The 19,366-nt window shown below is 44.9% G+C and overlaps 1 protein-coding gene across 2 annotated transcripts; it reads left to right on the top strand.

Moving 5' to 3' along the window:
- RRP8 (ribosomal RNA processing 8) lies at nt 1-14,006 on the top strand. Of its 2 annotated transcripts, XR_011467030.1 has the most exons (8): nt 1-228; nt 1,396-1,765; nt 1,988-2,447; nt 2,538-2,667; nt 2,797-2,903; nt 2,987-3,083; nt 3,311-12,947; nt 13,261-14,006. XR_011467030.1 is itself a non-coding variant. In XM_005907108.2 (7 exons), exons 1-7 carry the CDS (start codon nt 130-132, stop codon nt 3,428-3,430), a joined length of 1,383 nt encoding a protein of 460 aa, XP_005907170.1. In that variant the 5' UTR covers nt 1-129; the 3' UTR covers nt 3,431-14,006. The 2 variants fall into 2 exon arrangements, 1 of the variants encoding a protein (XP_005907170.1); XM_005907108.2 differs by having other exon boundaries at nt 3,311-14,006.
- The last annotated feature ends 5,360 nt before the right edge of the window (nt 14,007-19,366 follow it).

Below are 19,366 nucleotides of genomic sequence, written 5' to 3'. Positions count from 1 at the left end.
CTAGCCACTTCAGCTCTCACTCTTTGGTTTCCTGCCCTGTTCCGGCGTCTCTGAGAGGTCTGATTCCTAGAGACGCTGTCTGCACGTGGAGAAGCGCGTGGATCCCGCAACCTTGCGCTCCCCAGCCCCATGTTCGAGGAGCCGGAGTGGGCCGAGGAGGCCCCTGTAGTCGCGGACCTCGGGTCTGTAGCCTTAGGGCTTCGGCCCACGGCAGTCTCTCAAATCAAGGTGAGTGGCCCCGCAGGGGTCCTCAGAACAGACTCTGCTGGATTCCGGATCTGGGGCGCGCCGTGTGTGTAATTAGGGGGAGGAGGGCCGCCTGCAGCCTCCCCAAATCCGGAACTTCCAAAAAAAAGTGACTTTGGAACTGAGAGAATTGGTGAGTAGAAGTTAGTGAAGCAAAGAGGGTTTCTTGGAAGGAAAGGCATGTGGAGAGACCCGGGCGCAAGGGAGCATGACACAGAATGAGAGGCAGTGTGGTAAAAATTGGAGGGCTACGTTAGAATATTTGCGCATGTTAAAGATAAAAGCCAATGGAGTGTTTTAGCAGGGGAATGATTTCTTCAGATTTGCGTTTTGAAAAGGTCACTGGTTGCCGTGTGGAGATTGGAAAGAGCAAAACTGAATGGCAGTGAAGGGCTGTCAGTACTACTGTTCAAAGGGAGCTAGTGCTGAGGGAGTACTGAGAATCTCCAGGATGAGTAACCCGTCCAGTAGGACTTCAATCCAGAACGGTCTCCCAGACAGTAGACCTCCTTTAAGCCTCTGCCAATGTGAGGGCTACTGCACTTGCTCAGGCTCTTTCTGTCCTTCAGTCAGCCTGTGACATGAAATCTGCCTGCTTTATTCCCTCCTCTTCAACCCCTCGACCCATTGCTGTAATCCCCACCACTGGCCTCTGTCTGCAGCTTGTCCCTTTCAGTGTTTTTTTTTTTTTTTTTTTTTTTTTTCCTTTCAGTTCTTTACACTACAACTGGAGGCATCTTTAATACACACATGTGTGATCATGTCACTCTTATTTTCAAAAATCTTCCTACTTTTTATAAAAAGGTATTAGCCAGAGGTAGAAACCTGAGATTGAGGGTTGGAACTCCTGGTCACTAGCCTTGGTCCTGTAGCTTGTGGCCTTACAGTGTTTTTCTGGGAACCCCATCACCTCATCTATACAATGAAGAAAGTGAGGTGGGTGGTTTCTCTGCTCTCCAGCCTCCCAAAGGTTGAGATGGCAATTTTGAAAGTTCTTCAGGCCCTGGCAGTCTTCGTGATAAGCTAGGTAGTTGATTGGGAATAATCCAGATGCCTCTAACCAGCATCTGAATGAGGTCCCCATCTCTCTTCTTACTCCCTAGGCCCCATCCATTCTCGCCCCTTCATTCATCCCTTGTTTTCCCCCAGGGCTCCAACCGCCGCCAGCTCTTGGCCACATTACGGGCCCTGGAGGTAGCATCTCTTCCCCAGCAGTCCCCTAGCCTTCCTGACAGTGACTCTGAGGAGGAGGAGGAGGTCGTGGAAACAAGGAAGAAACGCCCAAAAAAGGGCTTGTTTGCTGGTGCGTCTAATGAAGTAGAGGAGAAAAGGAAGAAGAAACGTCACAAACGGGGCCCACCTAGCAGTGACTCCAAGGAAGAGGAAGTGGAAAGGGAGAAGTGCCACAAAGGGGCTCTTCTTGGCAGTGACTTGGCTGAAGAAGAGAAAAAAAAGAGGAAATGCCAGAAACAGATCCCTTCAAATCTTGCCCAGCCCCTGGACAGTGTTGACCAAACAGGTAGTATATGGGGATGATGAGGGCTGGGGGTGTGGGGATCAGCTGATCCTACATATAACAGAGTTCCTCTGCCACCAGTAGGTTTGGGGTTAGGGAATAAGTACTTTCACGTAGACCACAGTTTCTGTCTTAGGGACGGGGGTATGGCCAGGGTGATGTGCTAAGCCTCTGAATTCAGGGCATCTTGCTCCCCAGTATGCCTTTCTGTCTCTCTTTCTTCAGGTTCTAAAGCTTGGAATTCTAGTGCTACAAGTGATCCCACCAAGCCAACCTGTGAGACCCCTTCCTCTAATCCTCCCCATACCTTGAGTCGCAAGCAATGGCGGAACCGGCAGAAGAACAAGCGTAGACAGAAGAACAAGTTTCGGCCATCTCAGCCACCAGAGCAGGCCCCAGCCCCAGCCCCAGCCTCTGCAGAGGAGGCAGAGGTGCCTTCTGCCCCCAGTCCAGACAACCATGGAGCCCGGGCAGAGGCTCTTCGAGCTCGCATGGCCCAGCGTCTGGACGGTGCCCGGTTCCGCTACCTCAATGAACAGCTGTACTCAGGGCCCAGCAGTGCTGCGCAGCGCCTCTTCCAGGAAGACCCTGAGACCTTTCTCCTCTACCACCGTGGCTTCCAGAACCAAGTCAAGAAGTGGCCACTGCAGCCGGTAGACCGCATCGCCAGGGATCTTCGCCAGCGGTTAGTGAAAATTGGGTGCTGTGAGAAGCTAGGTGTGTCAGTCCCAGGCTCAGACTGGACCAGTGAGCTCTTCCTCCCTTCCATTCCCAGGCCTGCGTCCCTGGTGGTAGCTGACTTTGGCTGTGGGGACTGCCGCCTGGCTTCAAGTATCCGGAACCCTGTACACTGCTTTGACTTGGCCTCTCTGGACCCCCGGGTCACTGTGTGTGACATGGCCCAGGTAAGCCCCTCTCTCCTTCCATGGAATGCACTCTGCTCACCCTGCATCCTTGTGTCTACTCCTAGCATTCAGTGCTGGCTTTCTCCTTCGCATAATGTGTGCTTAGTACAACATTCTCACTCTCCACAGGTGCCTCTGGAGGATGAATCTATAGATGTGGCTGTGTTCTGCCTTTCACTGATGGGAACCAACATCAGAGACTTCCTGGAGGAGGCAAATCGAGTGCTGAAGCCAGGGTAGGTGCTCCCAGGACACAGATGCATGACTGTGCACATGGCGCGTGTCAGTGTACTTACCCAGAACTTTCCGTCCTTCTCAGGGGTCTCCTGAAAGTGGCTGAGGTCAGCAGCCGCTTTGAAGATGTTCGGACTTTTCTGGGGGCTGTCACCAAACTGGGCTTCAAGGTCATCTCCAAGGTGAGGACCCCAGGAAATCTGTCCTGTTTTTGTCACATGTGTGGCCCTTCAGGCTAATAATGGTGTTCAGGAAGGAGGTCATTGTCAGACACAGATGTTTGCTCCTTGAAGGCTTGAGTAGTGGGAGAGAGCTGGGAAGCTTTCTGAGCAGGGGTGGGGCCTGGACGGAGGTGATTTGAAGAGCTGGGGTGAGGACTTAGAGCTCACTGGGTCTTTTCTGTACCTAGGATCTGACCAACAGCCACTTCTTCTTGTTTGATTTTGAAAAGACCGGGCCCCCTCGGGTAGGGCCCACGACTCAGCTCGCAGGCCTGAAGCTTCAGCCTTGTCTCTACAAGCGCAGGTGACCTTTGGAGCCCCCCTTGAACGAGGAGGCAAATCTTGAACTCCAAACTCAGTACTCTGAAGACTGTATCCAGCCAGACTGTGACCTGGGGCCTGGTACCACCCTTACTCCATCTCAAGAAGAAAATGTAATGAAACTCTCGGCTCAACCCTGATGTAAAGAAGGCTTCTTGGTTCTAGGAAGCATAAAGTCGTTAGGGCTAGCTACAGAGTAAGGAGTTCATTGTGAGAACACAGGAGTATGTGGGAATTACGGATCCCCTCAGTGTCATGGAAACTACATGGTTTGGAATTCAAGGCATCTCTGGGTTTGGTGTCTGTTTCCATCTCTCAGAAGCCATATGAGCTTTCTGTCTGAGCATCTCCACTCTCTGTTCTAATTTTCCTGTTGGTACATCAGATCCCTCTGCTCACCCAAAGCTTCTACAAAGCGTTAGTCTGCTTGGGCCTTTAAGGCCGCAGGCAGGCATTGCTTCTTGGCTCTAGGGCAGCTTGGCTCTAGAGCAAGTGCAGCAGCCCTCACATCAGCAGAGGCAACTTGGCTGTAGTCCACCAACATCATCTGGACGTCTCGGTCAAGATGGTTTGATTGTCCCTGTACTGAGTACTTTTTTCCCCTGATTGTCATCTCCATCTTTGGAGCTGAATGGCCCTAACCTTCCTAGCATCTGTTGTTCTGTTGGGCCCTGGTGTTTGTCTGGCTGAGAGCACAGATATTGGAATCAGGTTGGCCTGTCATTGACTGCCGAGAGCCTTTTACTCTTTGAATGTCTTGCTACTCACTTGGTAAATGATAGAATTACTGACTCAGGATTGTTGTATGGGTTAATGAGGAAATCTGTAGCCAAGGCTGGGCACGTAGGAGATGCTCAGTAACTGTTGCTGTGGCTGTTGTGTGTTGCAAACCTTACTGTTTATAAAGACCTTCCCTAAGCAGGATTAGGGGTTGAAGAGTAAAGGATGAATTTGTTGATTGAGGAAGACTCTGGGAAAGCTCAAGATAAGCCTTTCAACAGCCTTATTTTATAAGATTTTTAGAGATTCTTAATAGATTGTGAGCAGTTCTTTGAGTGGGGGTGATGTGGGAGCTGGGTCTCTATAAATCACAACTGATTGATGCCATTTGGGGTGGGGATTGGCAGAAGAATGTGTCTGTTGTTTCTGCCTTGCAGTGGGCCTAGATCAGCATATACTAGGCCAAACTATGGGCAGAGAAGACTAGTTCTGGGAGAAGATGACTGGGATGACAAGTCCTTGGCCTCTTCCAAAAGACATCTGCCGTGGGCCCAGGTATAAAGATACAGTCTGTTCTACCTATTTCTAAGGGCTCCCCTACTGGCTCAGACGGTAAAGACTTATTTCCAAGAACAAGACCTGAGAGGAACCACTGGCACACAGGTTCCAGGACTCTGCACCAGTTGAGTGCCTCCAGTAAGGGGGTGTTTTGAGGCAGGTTGTGCAGGCCAGAGGGCATGTTTGGAGGCTGGGCTGTGAACCATCCAGCAGACACTGTTCAGTACCTCTGCACGTGCTTCTCGCTGCCGAATACTCATCTGACTAGCAGAGTCTTACTCATCCTTCCAGACAGCCTAGTTGTTTCCTACTCCATTACTCCCAAAGCAGAACTAATTTCTCCATCTGCATTCTCAAAGCACTACAGGAAGAGGTCAACTGCAACATTTAAATACTGTGTGGCGATTGTTTTGTGCATTAGGCTGCAGTCTTCTCAGCTCATATTTATCTTTGTATTTCCAGAGCTGGTCACTTGAGATCCATCTAAGGAGGTGATAAAGATGACAGGGTTTGTGGAGCAGTGAGAAGCAGGGGTGTTGCAGGAACCCAGGTTTGGCCAGATGATGAGGTCACTAGTGACGGTGCAAGGAGTGGGCAGGTGGGAGAACTTCAGCTAGGAGGACTGGTGGGGCATTGAGGCTCGGTGAGAGGAATTCTGAAGCAGATCTTGGGTTTCTGGCTTAAGCGACTGGTTGTGCTGGTGACGCCATTCAAAATGTTGGGATTTTGGTACCTAGACGATGATTTGGAAGCGGGACATAAACTCAGCAGCCAGGGGAGGTAATTCAAGTCATCGTAATAGATAAGATATACAGAGTAAGATAACGAGAAGAGAAAATGGCTTGGAAGAGAACTCTGAGGAGCATTTAATGGATAAGTAAAGGAAAACGAACCAGTAAGGGTGACAAGAGAAGGTGGGGCCAGAGATGGAGTAAAACCAGGAGAGTGGGTTTCTTAATGTGGAAGGAATGGGAAGGTTTTAGGCTGTTGGATGCTCTTGAAAGGTCTGTTAAAATTAGAGAAAGGTCAGATTGTGGCAGGGAGAGGATGTCTGCTTAATGTTGAGGGGTTTGAATTTATAGTGGTATTATTCATGAATGTATAGTTACACCAGTTGGCCCAATGTTGTGGTTATCTCTGCCTGCTCAGGAATCTAGGTGTAACTGTAGGAAAAATGAGTACTAAGGGATCATCCAGAGTTGAAACCTTACCACACAATTGAAATGAAATTGAGCAAAGGAGTTTCAGACCATTCACAAATTAGTAATGTCTATGCTGGGCCATGGAACTTTGTAGAACAACTGAGTGGAGTGAAGACAGGAGTAGGTAGTTTCACTGAGGGTAATTAAAGAAGTAACCTGGGAAGATGGGAGGCTGTGGTCAGAAACTGGAATGTCTAAATAGTTCATACTGGAAGCAGAGCAGACCCAGGCAGTGGCCAAGTTTAAGAGTGTAGTTACAGGAGTGAGTGCCTGAGAGGAGTGCATGGGAGGTTGCCTGGAGATTGATTATTGCATGGGGGGCTCAGATATTGGGAGTGGGTCTGCATGGACTTTGAAGTTCTCCAAGATGATGACAGAAGTTAGCATGGAACAGTGCCAATGTCTTGAACAAGGGGACAGATTCAGGAAATCTGCAGACATAGTAGGAGAGGCCGGATAGCACAAATTCAGAAGGACAGAGGGTCACACAGCCTACTAGAGAGACTTCTGTTTGGGGGATGATGTGAGGCTGGTGAGTGCCAGGCAGCCAAGACAATACCCTGACAGTTGTCTCCAACTTACCGGGATCCTCTGGGGATTATAGGGGCAACTGTTGCGGCAGCTTCGTGGGGTGGGAACCTCTTGGGATCATGGGGAGGCAAGCTGTAAAGTCTAAGGACATCTGCCTCATTATAGAACATACATCACCTTTTTACAGTGTCATAGCCCTGTTTCCTCCCAGGTGTTATGTATATTCCTAGATCTTGATTAGTTTTTCCTGTTTTGTTATCATGCTCAACAGGACAGCTGGGGTCTGCCTTCCTCCCTCTCTTGCTTTCCTTCCCTTACTTAAAATTTGGATTCTTTCTTTGCCTGTTCTGGCTCAAGCCACCTGAATAAACATCTTTCTGGGTCTGACTCAGGCCCCCGACTCCCCCTATCTCAGGCCAGCCTCCACCTGCTTTTCCATCAATTCTGAAAGCAGGACTTCTGAGTCTGGGTCATCGCTGCTCCATTATCAGCTTCAGGACCATCTCTCGTTCAAGCCTGGGCTTCAGTGTCTGATACTGAGAGCCTAGACTGAAGAAAGAACAGTGTATACTCCCTTAAGAAGAAGCAGCATACCAGCTGTTTAAGGAACAATGAGATCAGTTTAAGGTACAATTTGAGAATAGGATGAAGGAGTGGCAGTCATAGTAAGAGGTAAATGAGAGTGGGAAAGAGTCTAACTGGAGACTCCACTGGGAGCATTCAGGAAGCTTGAGGTCTTTATTCCTAAAGCCAAGAAATGGTACACCTGGAGTCTGATTCCTGGCCTGGAAATGCAGAGGGCAAGCAGAGGCTCACTTTCAGTGGTGGAGCCCGGGGCGTGCTGCTGCTTTTGCATTGGTCTGTGTTCTAGAATTTGCTGAGGTGAACAATGCAGGAGTGTATCCTGTGCACTTTGTAGCAGGGGAAGCATCAGGTGGTCTAGAGTGCTGTCCAGTAGGACCATTGAAGGGGTAAGGAAGCACAGAGAAGTTAGGAGTGTGCCATCTGGACTAAGGAGGGAATTGTAGGATACCACCCAGAATAAAGCTGCACCCACCAGGGTAAAGGGGACTGTAGAAAAAGGACAGCAAGATGGCCCCTTTAAATCTGTGAGGCCCATGGGACCCAGAAATATCCAACTGGGCAAAATCTGTCTTATCCCCTTCCTTCTCTGCAGTTGGGCCCAGAGCAGTCAGCAGCTATTAGGCACAGAGGAGGTGGGAAGAGCAGAGAGCCTAGAGATCACCCCCCTGCCCTTCTCCAGTGCAGGCTTCTTGAATTTAGTGGGACAGAGCTGAGAGGTGAAAACAGCTAAAGCCAGAAGAGGTACAGATTATTTATTGTTACATAGGATTAGATGTTGTAATCACTTGAGATTGGGTTTGTATCTTATACTGATCCTAAGAATCTGGAACTGAGAATGAGCCGTAAGTCATAGGCTTGCCACAGCTTTTCTCTGAATGAAAAAAGGTTGGAGGGGTGGTGGGAGACAAGAATACAGTTGGGTTTGGATAGCAGTCTGTGCTCATGCTTCCTCAGCATCCGTTTCAGAGGTTGACTACCCCTGCAGGCACTGTTGTGCTCCAGCTTTTGTTCTTGTAACACAGTCCTAAGGGAACACAGTCCCCAAAGAAACAACATGATCTTGGCGGAGACACAGCTCAGCTCCAGTCACTGAGCCACTTACATAATTGCACAAAGTCCTTTACAGGTTTTCACAGAGACCTCTCTAGGTTGTCCTCCATCCCCGGTGACTTCCCAGGCTGGCCAGCTGGTTCTGACTACTACAGTCACCACATTACCAATCCATTTGCTTCCACTCCTGTTCCCAGAGCAATTCATTTGCGGCACAGCCAAGTGAGCCTTTTTAGAATGTAAGTCAGATATGTGACTTCTCTGCTTAAACTCTTCAATGGATTCTCACTGTTCTGAGAACGAAGGGCAGACTCCTTTCCAGGGCCTAAGTGATCTTGCCGAGGCCTCCCTCTCCAACTGCATCTTAATCCACTCCTTCCACATGAAAAACTCTAGCTGCACAGGCTTTCTTTTCATTCCTCAAGCGTTCCAAGCCATTTCTACTTCTGGTTCTTTATAATTGCCACTTTGTCTTCCCAGGGCACTTTTCCCTGGTGAGTTCATTTTCATCTTCCAGATCTTCACACTAGCATCACGTTTTCTGTAAAAAACAGGCTAGATCTCACCAGAATGTCCTTTTCCTGGACACATAGTTAAATTACATTTCCCAGCTCCTTGCCTCAAGGTGAGGCTGTGTGCATAGTCCTTCCGGTGGAAGGTAAATAGAAGTGATGTTTCACTACCAGACAGGGCAGTTAAAGAGTGGATGAACCTTCTCTGTATTCTCCACCCCTTCATCTGCCTTTCAAGGTGACCTTGATGCAGGTGTTTTGAAGATGGAGTCAGAGAATAGACCTCTGGATGTTTGAGCCCCGGCTTAGAGGAAAATTGCTTGACCAAGAACATCCACATTGGTTTTTACAAAGAATACCCTCTTTTGCATTAATTTAGTGAGTTTGGGGACTGTTACAGTCGTTAGCATTATATGCCCTGGCTAATATATCTTCTCTGGACATCCTGTCCACCTTAGTCTTAATCACAAAACAAGGAAACCCGTGTTTCCTTCAGGGTGCTTCAGACATTTAATTATTTTACCAGATGCCAGTTTACACTATCCCTTGTCCTATTAATAGGATTGGGGAAAAAATGCTCACGTGAGGAAATTGAGAGAATGATTTTACCAGTTACATTTTGATTGTGAGCTCCCTCCCCCCCCACCCCCCACCAAAAAAAAAATCCTCCTAAAGAATATCTCAAGTTAGATTTTTCATCTCATAAGACTAGAAACCTGATGGTTGTTGGCATTGGCTCAGGAATTCAAGGATCTTAGCAGTTAGGTCTGTGTGGTTCTCTTGGTCTCGATTCTCATGGTCACAAGAGACACCTTGTGATTTGATTAATCAGGAACACCCTACTTAGCCTCCTCAGGAGCCTCACAGATTGCCACAGTCCCTGTCTTTTTGGTCTTACTTCAAGGGTCCTTCTACATTGTTAATACTCTGGTGTAAATATGTTCCATTATTCCCTAGAACATGACTGAGATCAGTCTGAAACACTAACATTTTAAATATATTTGCCTTCCCCACCCCTTCCCACATCTCAGTGACTTGTCAGCAGCTCCTCCAGTTTAAGGCTGTTCTCCCTCTAGCTCAGTGGGGGTGGGGAAACTCACGGTTCTGTTTACTTCACTCATTCTTTACCCCTCTGTCACTTCTAGGATTGGGATGGGGAAGGGTATATTAGAGGCAAAAAGGCTAAACTTTTGGTTTAGTTTGGCTTTATCAGTGTGTTCTACTAAGACAAGCATTTAAATGTTGGTTCAGTGTGTGAGGTGTTGGGGTTCTTTGGAGCCACCCCCTGCCCCCTGGGGGCTTTTGCACTAACTGGCTCTGGTTCCCTCCTTAAGATACTCATCCCACACCCCTCAGCTTCTGACCCTGACAGTGTATCCATAGCCTCCTAGTGCTAAAGAACCTCACCCTGGCCGGCAGCCCTCCTGAGAGAGGTCTCAGCAAACATCTTAAGAGTGGTTACCTTTTTGGGAGCCCCCAGGAAGCTCCCACATGTTTGTCCAGCCAAAGGGCAGAAGTACAGCCCGACTAGCATCTGACTCCTCTCCCCTCGCCCTGCCGCAGCTAGCCTGACTCTGACCTCTCCATTCTCTCTGGCTCCAGACCCTTATAAGTGTCTTGGGTTACTTTCTCCCAACAAGTCTCCACCCCAGTGGCCTTGTTGGAACTGGGGCTGTACGTTTCTGAGTGCAGCAAGCCTCCCGCTAGAGAATGTGATGCTGAATGAATATAAGGTCTCTCCCTGTCATGGGAATACAAAATGACTACAAGTGGTCCTCTTAGAGCCCTCCTCACCTGATTGAGGATAGAGGGAACAGCCCTACTTCTTTACCTTTCAGGGGGACATTCTCTCTATTCCTCCAAATTCCCATCAATCAAGCTGGTATTTCTAACTTCATGTACGGTAGGAGGGTTAGTGAGCTCTGGATCAGCTTTATTATCTAAGAGTAAATCCTATGTTGGGCTTCCCCAATGGCTCTTCATCCACCTGCAATGCAGGAGATGTGGCAGGAGCTGCAGGTTTGATTCCTGGGTCAGGATCCCCTGGAGAAGGAAATGGCAACCCATTCTAGTATTCTTGCTTGGAAAATCTCATGGACAGAGGAGCCAGGCGGGCTACAGTCCATGGGGTCACAAAGAGTCGGACATGACTTAGTGACTGAACAACATATCCTATATAGATATATCTAGGGCCTTTATTTAATATCCCCTTATTGTGCCAGTATTTTTAAAAAATATTTATTTATTTGGTTGTCTCGGGTCTTAGTTGTGGTGTAGGGATCTTTCGTTCCGGCTTCTCTTTAGTTGTGGCTTGCGAGTTTAGTTGCCCTGCAGCATGTGGGATCTTAGTTCCCCCACCAGCATTGAACCCATGTTCCTTGCATTGGACGGCAGATTCTTAACCACTGGACCACCAGGGAAACCCTTGCACAAGCATTTTTATAAAATGTGAATTGTTCTTGTGTGTGTGCTTAACTTACCGAGTACTGTCAACAAATTTTGTCTTATGTCTTACTTTTTTCCTTCACTCAACTATATTTTTAATATCTATCTGTTTATCAGGGCTCAGTCAGGAGAATAGAAACCACACTAAATGTTTCAAATAGAGGATATTTAATGCAGAGAATTGATTCCTAGTGACAAAAGCCAAGTCAAAAGAAAATGCTTGATGTAATTAAAAATTGAGAACTGGAGAAATCAGATACTGTCCAAAGGCCTGGGAAAACCAAGCGGAAGAAGCAATGTGATTATCAGAAACCAGGAGCTCAGAGAAGCGGCCGCTTTTGACTGGTCAATACTCAGACTTTGGTGGGGGAGGCTCCCTCCACATAACCTGGCCTTGAAGGTGGGGGCACACGGTCTGACTCTTCTCTGGCTGTCACGCCAGAAACTGATCTGCTGCTGGTATCTCAGAAGTGTAGCGAAGCTGCTGCGGAGTGCAGAAGAAGCCGGTAGCCAGAGCCAACTGTCTGCAGCTGAAGTACGTAACAGCAGCTGGAAAACAGGAATGAAGACCCTCCCCCCTGTGTTTCACTTTCAGTTTCCCTTTATGACATCTCTTTGGCAGAACCTAATGGAACCACCTGGCAGTGGATTCTGGGAAATACAGTTTGCAGAGTCACAGCTGCAGCAACACAACTCCAGAGTGTGTATGTGGGGGTTGAGAGGGAGGTGTGTTGCAGAGGGGGATACAGAGAGGGCAGGAGCCAAAAGAAAATAGATAAATAACCAGAGCATTCCATGTATTAATAGCTGCTCATACATCTAGATTGTTGTTTCTGTCAGCTCTGAAGTTTTTCCTAATAAGCATCCACCATAGTGAGCTTATCCATTCTCCTGGTTGCCTCAAATTCTTTGCCATCTGGATAAATTAAAACCCTTGCAGTTTAGGATTCTGAGTACAAAATGAGTTCCCCCAGTTATATGCACTCTGAGATTTGGGAGGTAAGTGTCATGTTCCTGCTGCTTGGCTGTTGCCAGAGGCAGGTTTAGATGTTGGGCTTTCTGCAGCAGCATTTGCATCGAAGCCAAGGACAAAAGGATGCATACTGTAGTGGCTAAAGTTCAACGTAGAACTGGAGGTTCAATAGGTAAAATAAATCTACTTTGTACAAGTTTGGCTTTGATGGTTAAGAGGGAAAATTATTGGAAGGATATCATAAGTTACTCAGAGAACTAATGGAAAGTCCAGGGAGTGAGGCTTAGAGAACAGACAGGAGCCAGGGGAGGATGAACAGCTGCAAAAACTAAGGTCAACTTTAGAGTCATCATGGTTAGGATGGCATTGCTGGCACCATTGCTACTTGACTTTTTTCCTCACTCTTGTCGGTACATAGAGTGATGCTGAGAATTGCATTTCCCTCTAAGTTCATGGCACTGTTAGGATTGGTTCATGAAAGGCCCCTCTCCCATTCTTTGTTATTTTGTTTGTTTCCTTTATTCCCGATTCATACTTCAGTTTCTCTTATAGCTTCACAACATATTTGTTGTGTTCGCCTGGACACCTGTGTATCCTTGGCAAAATAGATGGTGGTTTTGGTATATGTGTGTTTTGGCAGAGACTGCCAGCTGATCCTCACACCCATTTTCTTCTTTGTGGGAAATCAGCTGGACTCTTTCCCAGCTTCCCTTAGATCAAGTGGAAGATAGTAGAACTAAGGTGTGCTATTCCTACGACCTGGGTCCTTAAATTTTCCTATGCATGGTCCCCCATGTTATTTCCAATTTGGCCTTGGAGCATACGACCTTGAAAGCTACACCTTGAAAGAGCCAGAAGATGGAAGGAGCCTGAACACCACTTAAAGGAGAGCCACCCACCAATTGGGAGCATCTGTTCTGGATGTCTCGTGAGTGAGAAATAAATTTCCATCTTTTTCAGCCAGTGACTAGTGATGTTTCTTTAAAATCCCTTTTAATCGAACACATCAGAAAAGTAAATAAAACAGGGCCCTAAAGAAAAGTAAACAAAAATGTTAAGCCTAATGGTTTATCACAGGCCAGTGCCCAGGTAGGCACCACCTAGACTGAGAAACGAAGTGCTGACAACACCCAGAAGCCTCTTTTATGTCACCTCCCAAATGGGAGCAGCTTTCTCTCAACATTACAGAATTGCCACCATCCTGACTTCCAGAACACTGATTTCCTTGCTTTTCTTTATAGTCTTATGGTTGAGCTGTTTAGTTGCTCAGTCGTGTCCAACTCTTTGCATCCCCGTGGACTGCGCACCAGGCTCCTCTGTCCATGGGATTCTTCAGGCAAGAATACTGGAGTGGGTTGCCATTTCCTTCTCCAGGGGATCTTCCTGACCCAAGGATCAAACCCACATCTCTTATATCTCCTGCACTGGCAGGAGTGTTCTTTACCACTAGTGCCACCTGGCTGAAATACAACCAATTTTTGTATGTTGACCATGGAGCAGCACCCTTGCAAAGTAACCTCACTTACTCTAGTGATTTATCTGTATTCTTTTATTTTTCTACACATATTATCCTCATAATATGTGATTATCATATCAGTTTATTTCATGCTTTCTAATTCTGTATCATTTATTCTTAGCCATGATGTACTCCAGGAGGTCCATCACTGTGTTCAAGTGATGTTGGTAGAAATCTTTGAATCATTCTCAGACCTGAAGGAAGAACTTTCAGTGTTTCATCACTGGGTGTGATATTTGAAGTGAGATTCTGATTAATGGATGTCAGATTAATAATATGCTCTACTTGCTATTACTTGTATTATGAATCAAATTTTGAATTTTGTCAAATGCTGCTTCTGAATTGAGATGATCATATATTTTTTAAAATTCTGTCCGTGTAGCAAATAAAAGATTTATTTATTTATTTTATATGTGAAATCAACCTTAATTTTTTGGAATAAAATCAACTTTGTTGATTACACCCATTTTACATATTGGTGAAATCAGTTTGATAATATTTTGTATAGGACTTTTTAATCTGTGCTTATGTGTGAACATAAATGATCAGATCAGATCAATCGTGTTGCAATCTTCCTTTTCCCACACAATGCAGTGTTTTTAAGTTCTTTTCATATTGTTCTATGTATTATAACTCACTTTTAACACCGTCTTCAAATGTTCTAATGACTTCCCATCTTATAGTAAGAGTTCTTACTATAGCTAAAAAGGCCCTGTCTTGTTTGGATTCCAGATAGCTCTTGAACACTCACTGCCTTTACACACACCCTTCCAGCCATACTGTCCATTTTGCTATTTATTGAATATTCTGGGTATGCCCCTGCTGTTGCGTTATTTCATCTATCTGGAATATTATTTCCACAGATATCTTTATGGCCCATTTCCACACTGTATTCAGGTCTCTGTTCAAATGTCAGTCTATCAGATTAACCCTGTAGCCAATACTTCTTATTTTTCCTCCCAGTACTTTCTACTGCCTTAACTCTGCTTAGTGTTTCTTCACCTTTTAGATTACGTATTTATTTGTTTATATAGTTACTGTGTATTTCCCTGCACTTCCAAGAGAGCAGGGACTTCTCTTATTTAATACTGTATCCCTGATAGTACATACTTGCATCCAATATCTGTTTAGTGTTCCAGTGTGTATCTGTTTAGAACATTTAGCTTAGCCATTCCTCTAAAGACCTTTAGATTATCCAAGTCCTTGTGACTACAAACATTTTGGGGAAGGATTTTCTTATAAATGTTCTCTTAAATGTAATATGAGTCTTTGTTCCAGATTTCAAGTTAATTGGTCAGGCCAGTTGTCCCATAATTAACAACTCTAAAATCTGAACAAAATACAAACAAAAACCAACTATTTGAAGGCCCTGGAAAGTGAACAAAAAGCAGGCAGAAAGCAGAGGAGAATTTACCCATGAAAGACTTTAGCTGCAATGGGTAAGAATTGGGATCTTTGTGGTCTTTCTGTCTGAAGGCTTTCCTTCCCCACCCCATTTTCCAGCCCCACCCTATCCCCAAGTTCCAAAAGCAGAAAACCACAGCCTTACTTGCTCAGAATAGCAGAGGACAGAGTTCAGGGCTGGTAAAACTGCTGGAAATGTAAGAGCAGAAATCTGGAAGAGAGTGGTATAAGGGGTGAAACCAAAATATGGACATAAACTCAGCCCAAATCCTTGGATGACCACTAAATTACATGTGCATAGTGGAGACTCAAGGGGAGCAAAAATAGCTGGCAGAATCCAGTGAGGACTCTACCTTTGAATGATAGAAATGCACTGAGGAAAGGTTTGCAAATTTGCTGCTTTTTTGCCTGTGTGCATTCCTCAATCCATGTCCAACTTGGGATGGCAGCTTACGTGTCAGAAGACAGGGTTTGGCAATGGAGTAAAGCTGGAAATTTAAAAGGAAAGTCCCAGAAGCAAAAGAACCATAGAGATGTGTCCCTAAATCTGTCCAAATGTTTGACAAATGACTGTGTAAATGCAGGTGAGGTGCTCTGAGGCCAGGCTGAAAAAGCAGCTGCTGGAAGCCAAAAAAAGTAAGCAGGTATATCAACTGTTGCATACATACTACAGGAAATATGAAATTTGCGTTTTGAGCCCACCCCCCCATCTCAAAAGTTCAACAACAACAACAAATTTGTCAGAACATAACAGAATGCAAATTTCCATTTGGTTCTTGTAGTTTCTATGTTTCTACAGCATATGATCTATAATATCCAGTTTTCTCCCCAAATTACAAGATATGCAAATAAATAGGAAATTATAGCCCAATTATATAATTATAAAAATATGAAATTATAAGCAGTGACTTATACTCCAGGTAAAAGAAAGTCAATAGAAACTGACTCTAGTGGGCTCTCATACTGGATTTAGCTATCACATAGTTCAAAGTAGCTGTTACTAATGTGTCCAAATAATGAAAATATGTCTAAGAAATTTAAGGAAATTAAGGCCTCAGTGAATACACAGATGGGGAACCTTGCCAGAAACATAGAAACTACAAGAAAGAACCAAATGGAAAACATCAGTAAAATTACAAACTTCTAGCAGGACTAACAGAGAAAAGACACAAATTATCAATATCAGGAATAAAGCAACAAATAGCACTACAGACTGTGTAGACAGATACATAAAGATAAAGGAATGCTGCAAACAACTCTCTGGAGGTTTATTTAACAACTTCGTTGAAATGGAACAATTCTCCTCCCCCTAAGGACACCAGAATACAATTCATACAGTATAAAATAAATAGCCCTATAACGATTAATGAAATTAAATTTGTAATTCCAAACCTCCCATGAAAAAAATCTCCAGGCCTTGATTGTCTCACTGGGGAATTCGACCAAATGTTTCAAGAGGAAATAACGCTGATTCTTCATAATCTTTTTCAGAAAATAGAAGGGAACACTTCCCGATTCATTTTAAGAAGCTATTGCTCTGATACCAAAACCAGAAAGAAGAATGTAAACACAGACTAAAATCCTGATTAATATAAATGTAAAAATTCTTAACAAAATGTTAGCAAATAGAATCCAGCAATATATAAAAATATATACCATGGCCCAGCAGAGTTTATTCCAGGAATGCAAGGGCTGGTTCAATAGTAGAAAATCAGTCAATGTAATCCACCATATTTAAAGGCTAAAGAAAAATTACAGGATTATATCAATTGATAATAAACAAGGATTTGACAAAATTCAACAACCATTCATAGTCTCAGAAAACTACAAATAGAGGGAAACTTGTTCAACTTCATAAAGAGCATCTAAAAAATCTGCTAACATATTTAATGGGTTAAAAAAAAAAAAAAAAACTTAATGTTTCTCCCCTAAAACTGAAAAAAATGCAAGGGTCTCCACTTTTACCATTCTTATTCATAGACAATCCCAAGGAATCTACAAAAAATTCCTAGAATAAGTGAGTTGAACATCATAACAAGATAAAAAGTAGACCACAGAAGTTAACTGCATATCTATGCCGTTTCCTGGTGGCTTAGACAATAAAGAATCTACCTGCAATGCAGGAAACTGGGGTTTGATCCCTGGGTGGGGAAGATCCCCTGGAGGAGGAAATGGCAACCTACTCCAGTATTCTTGCCTGGAGAATTCCATGTACAAAAGAGCCTGGCAGGCTGTAGTCCATGGGGTCACAGACTCAGACACGACTGGGTGATTAACATACAAAAATTAATTGCATTTCTGTACAGTAGAAACACGTAGACACTAAAATTTAAAATAGCATTTACATTTGCTTGAAAAGAAATTAAATACTTAACTATAAATAATACATTTGTAGGATTTCTATGCTAAAAACTGTACAGTGGTGATGAAAGAAATCAAAGATCTAAAAAAATGGGCTTCCAGGTGGCACTAGTGGTAAAGAACCTGCCTGCCAGTTCAAGAGATGTAAGAGATGCTGCTTGATCCTTGTGGGGAAAATCCCCTGAAGGAGGGCATGACCACCCACTGCAGTATTCTTGCCTGGGAAATCCCATGGACAGAGGACAATCCATGGGGCTGCAACCTGTTGGACACGACCAAAGCAACTTCATGCATGCAAGCAAATAAACGGAAAGACACACCATGTTCTTGGATTGCAAAAGCAGTAAAGACGTCAGTTGTGTACCCGCATGGGTATGGAGGTCTAAACACAGTTCAGTTCAGTCGCTCAGTCGTGTCCAACTCTTTGCAACCCCATGAATTGCAGCACGCCAGGCCTCCCTGTCCATCACCAACTCCTGGACTTCACCCAAACTCATGTCCATCGAGTCGGTGATGCCATCCAGCCATCTCATCCTCTGTCATCCCCTTCTCCTCCTGCCCCCAATCCCTCCCAGCATCAGAGTCTTTTCCAATGAGTCAACTCTTCGCGTGAGGTCGCCAAAGTACTGGAGTTTCAGCTTTAGCATCAGTCCTTCCAATGAACACCTGGGACTGATCTCCTTCAGAATGGACTGGTTGGATCTCCTTGCAGTCCAAGGGACTCTCAGAGTCTCTCCAACACCACAGTTGAAAAGCATCAATTCTTTGGTGCTCAGCTTTCTTGACAGTCCAACTCTCACATCCATGCATGACTACTGGAAAAACCATATCCTTGAATAGAAAGACCTTTGTTGGCAAAGAAATGTCTCTGCTTTTGAATATGCTATCTAGGTTGGTCATAGTAAGTGTCTTTTCATTTCATGGCTGTAATCACCATCTGCAGTGATTTTGGAGCCCCCCAAAATAAAGTCTGACACTGTTTCCACTGTTTCCCCATCTACTTGCCATGAAGTGATGGGACCGGACGCCATGATCTTAGTTTTCTGAATGTTGAGCTTTAAGCCAAATTTTTCACTCTCCTCTTTCACTTTCATCAAGAGGCTTTTGAGTTCCTCTTCACTTTCTGCCATAAGAGTGGTGTCATCTGCATATCTGAGGTTATTGAGATTTCTCCTGGCAAACTTGATTCCAGCTTGTGCTTCTTCCAGCCCAGCGCTTCTCATAATGTACTCAGCATATAAATTAAATAAGCAGGGTGACAATATACAGCCTTGACACACTTCTTTCCTGATTTGGAACCAGTCTGTTGTTCCATGTCCAGTTCTAACTGTTGCTTCCTGACCTGCATATAGGTTTCTCAAGAGGCAGGTCAGGTGGTCTGGTATTCCCATCTCTTTCAGAATTTTCCACAGTTTATTGTGATCCACACAGTCAAAGGCTTTGGCATAATCAATAAAGCAGAAATAGATGTTTTTCTGGAAATCTCTTGCTTTTTCAATGATCCAGCGGATGTTGGCAATTTGATCTCTGGTTCCTCTGCCTTTTCTAAAACCAGCTTGAACATTAGGAAGTTCACGGTTCACATATTGCTGAAGCCTGGCTTGGAGAATTTTGAGCATTACTTTACTAGCGTGTGAGATGAGTGCAATTGTGCGGTAGTTTGAGCATTCTTTGGCATTGCCTTTCTTTGGGATTGGAATAAAAACTGACCTTTTCCAGTCCTGTGGCCACTGCTGAGTTTTCCAAATTTGCTGGCATATTGAGTGTGGCACTTTCACAGCATCATCTTCTAGGATTTGAAATAGCTCAACTGGAATTCCATCACCTCCACTAGCTATGTTCGTAGTGATGCTTTCTAAGGCCCACTTGACTTCACATTCCAGGATGTCTGGCTCTAGGTCAGTGATCACACCATCATGATTATCTGGGTCGTGAAGATCTTTTTTGTACCGTTCTTCTGTGTATTCTTGCCACCTCTTCTTAATATCTTCTGCTTCTGTTAGGTCCATACCATTTCTGTCCTTTATCGAGCCAATCTTTGCATGAAATGTTCCCTTGGTATCTCT

The sequence above is a fragment of the Bos mutus genome, chromosome 15, assembly GCF_027580195.1.
Source record: "Bos mutus isolate GX-2022 chromosome 15, NWIPB_WYAK_1.1, whole genome shotgun sequence".
Taxonomy (NCBI): Eukaryota; Metazoa; Chordata; class Mammalia; order Artiodactyla; family Bovidae; genus Bos; species Bos mutus.
The sequence above is the reverse complement of the archived record's forward strand: the minus strand, read 5'-3'. Positions and strand labels throughout refer to the sequence as shown.

Bases quoted from the DNA above. Each gene is read 5' to 3' on its own strand.
- RRP8 (XM_005907108.2), top strand. From the start codon at position 130: ATGTTCGAGGAGCCGGAGTGGGCCGAGGAGGCCCCTGTAGTCGCGGAC. The intron at 2,448-2,537 runs GTTAGTGAAAAT...TTCCATTCCCAG, and splicing joins GCCAGGGATCTTCGCCAGCG to GCCTGCGTCCCTGGTGGTAG. The intron at 2,904-2,986 runs GTAGGTGCTCCC...CGTCCTTCTCAG, and splicing joins AATCGAGTGCTGAAGCCAGG to GGGTCTCCTGAAAGTGGCTG.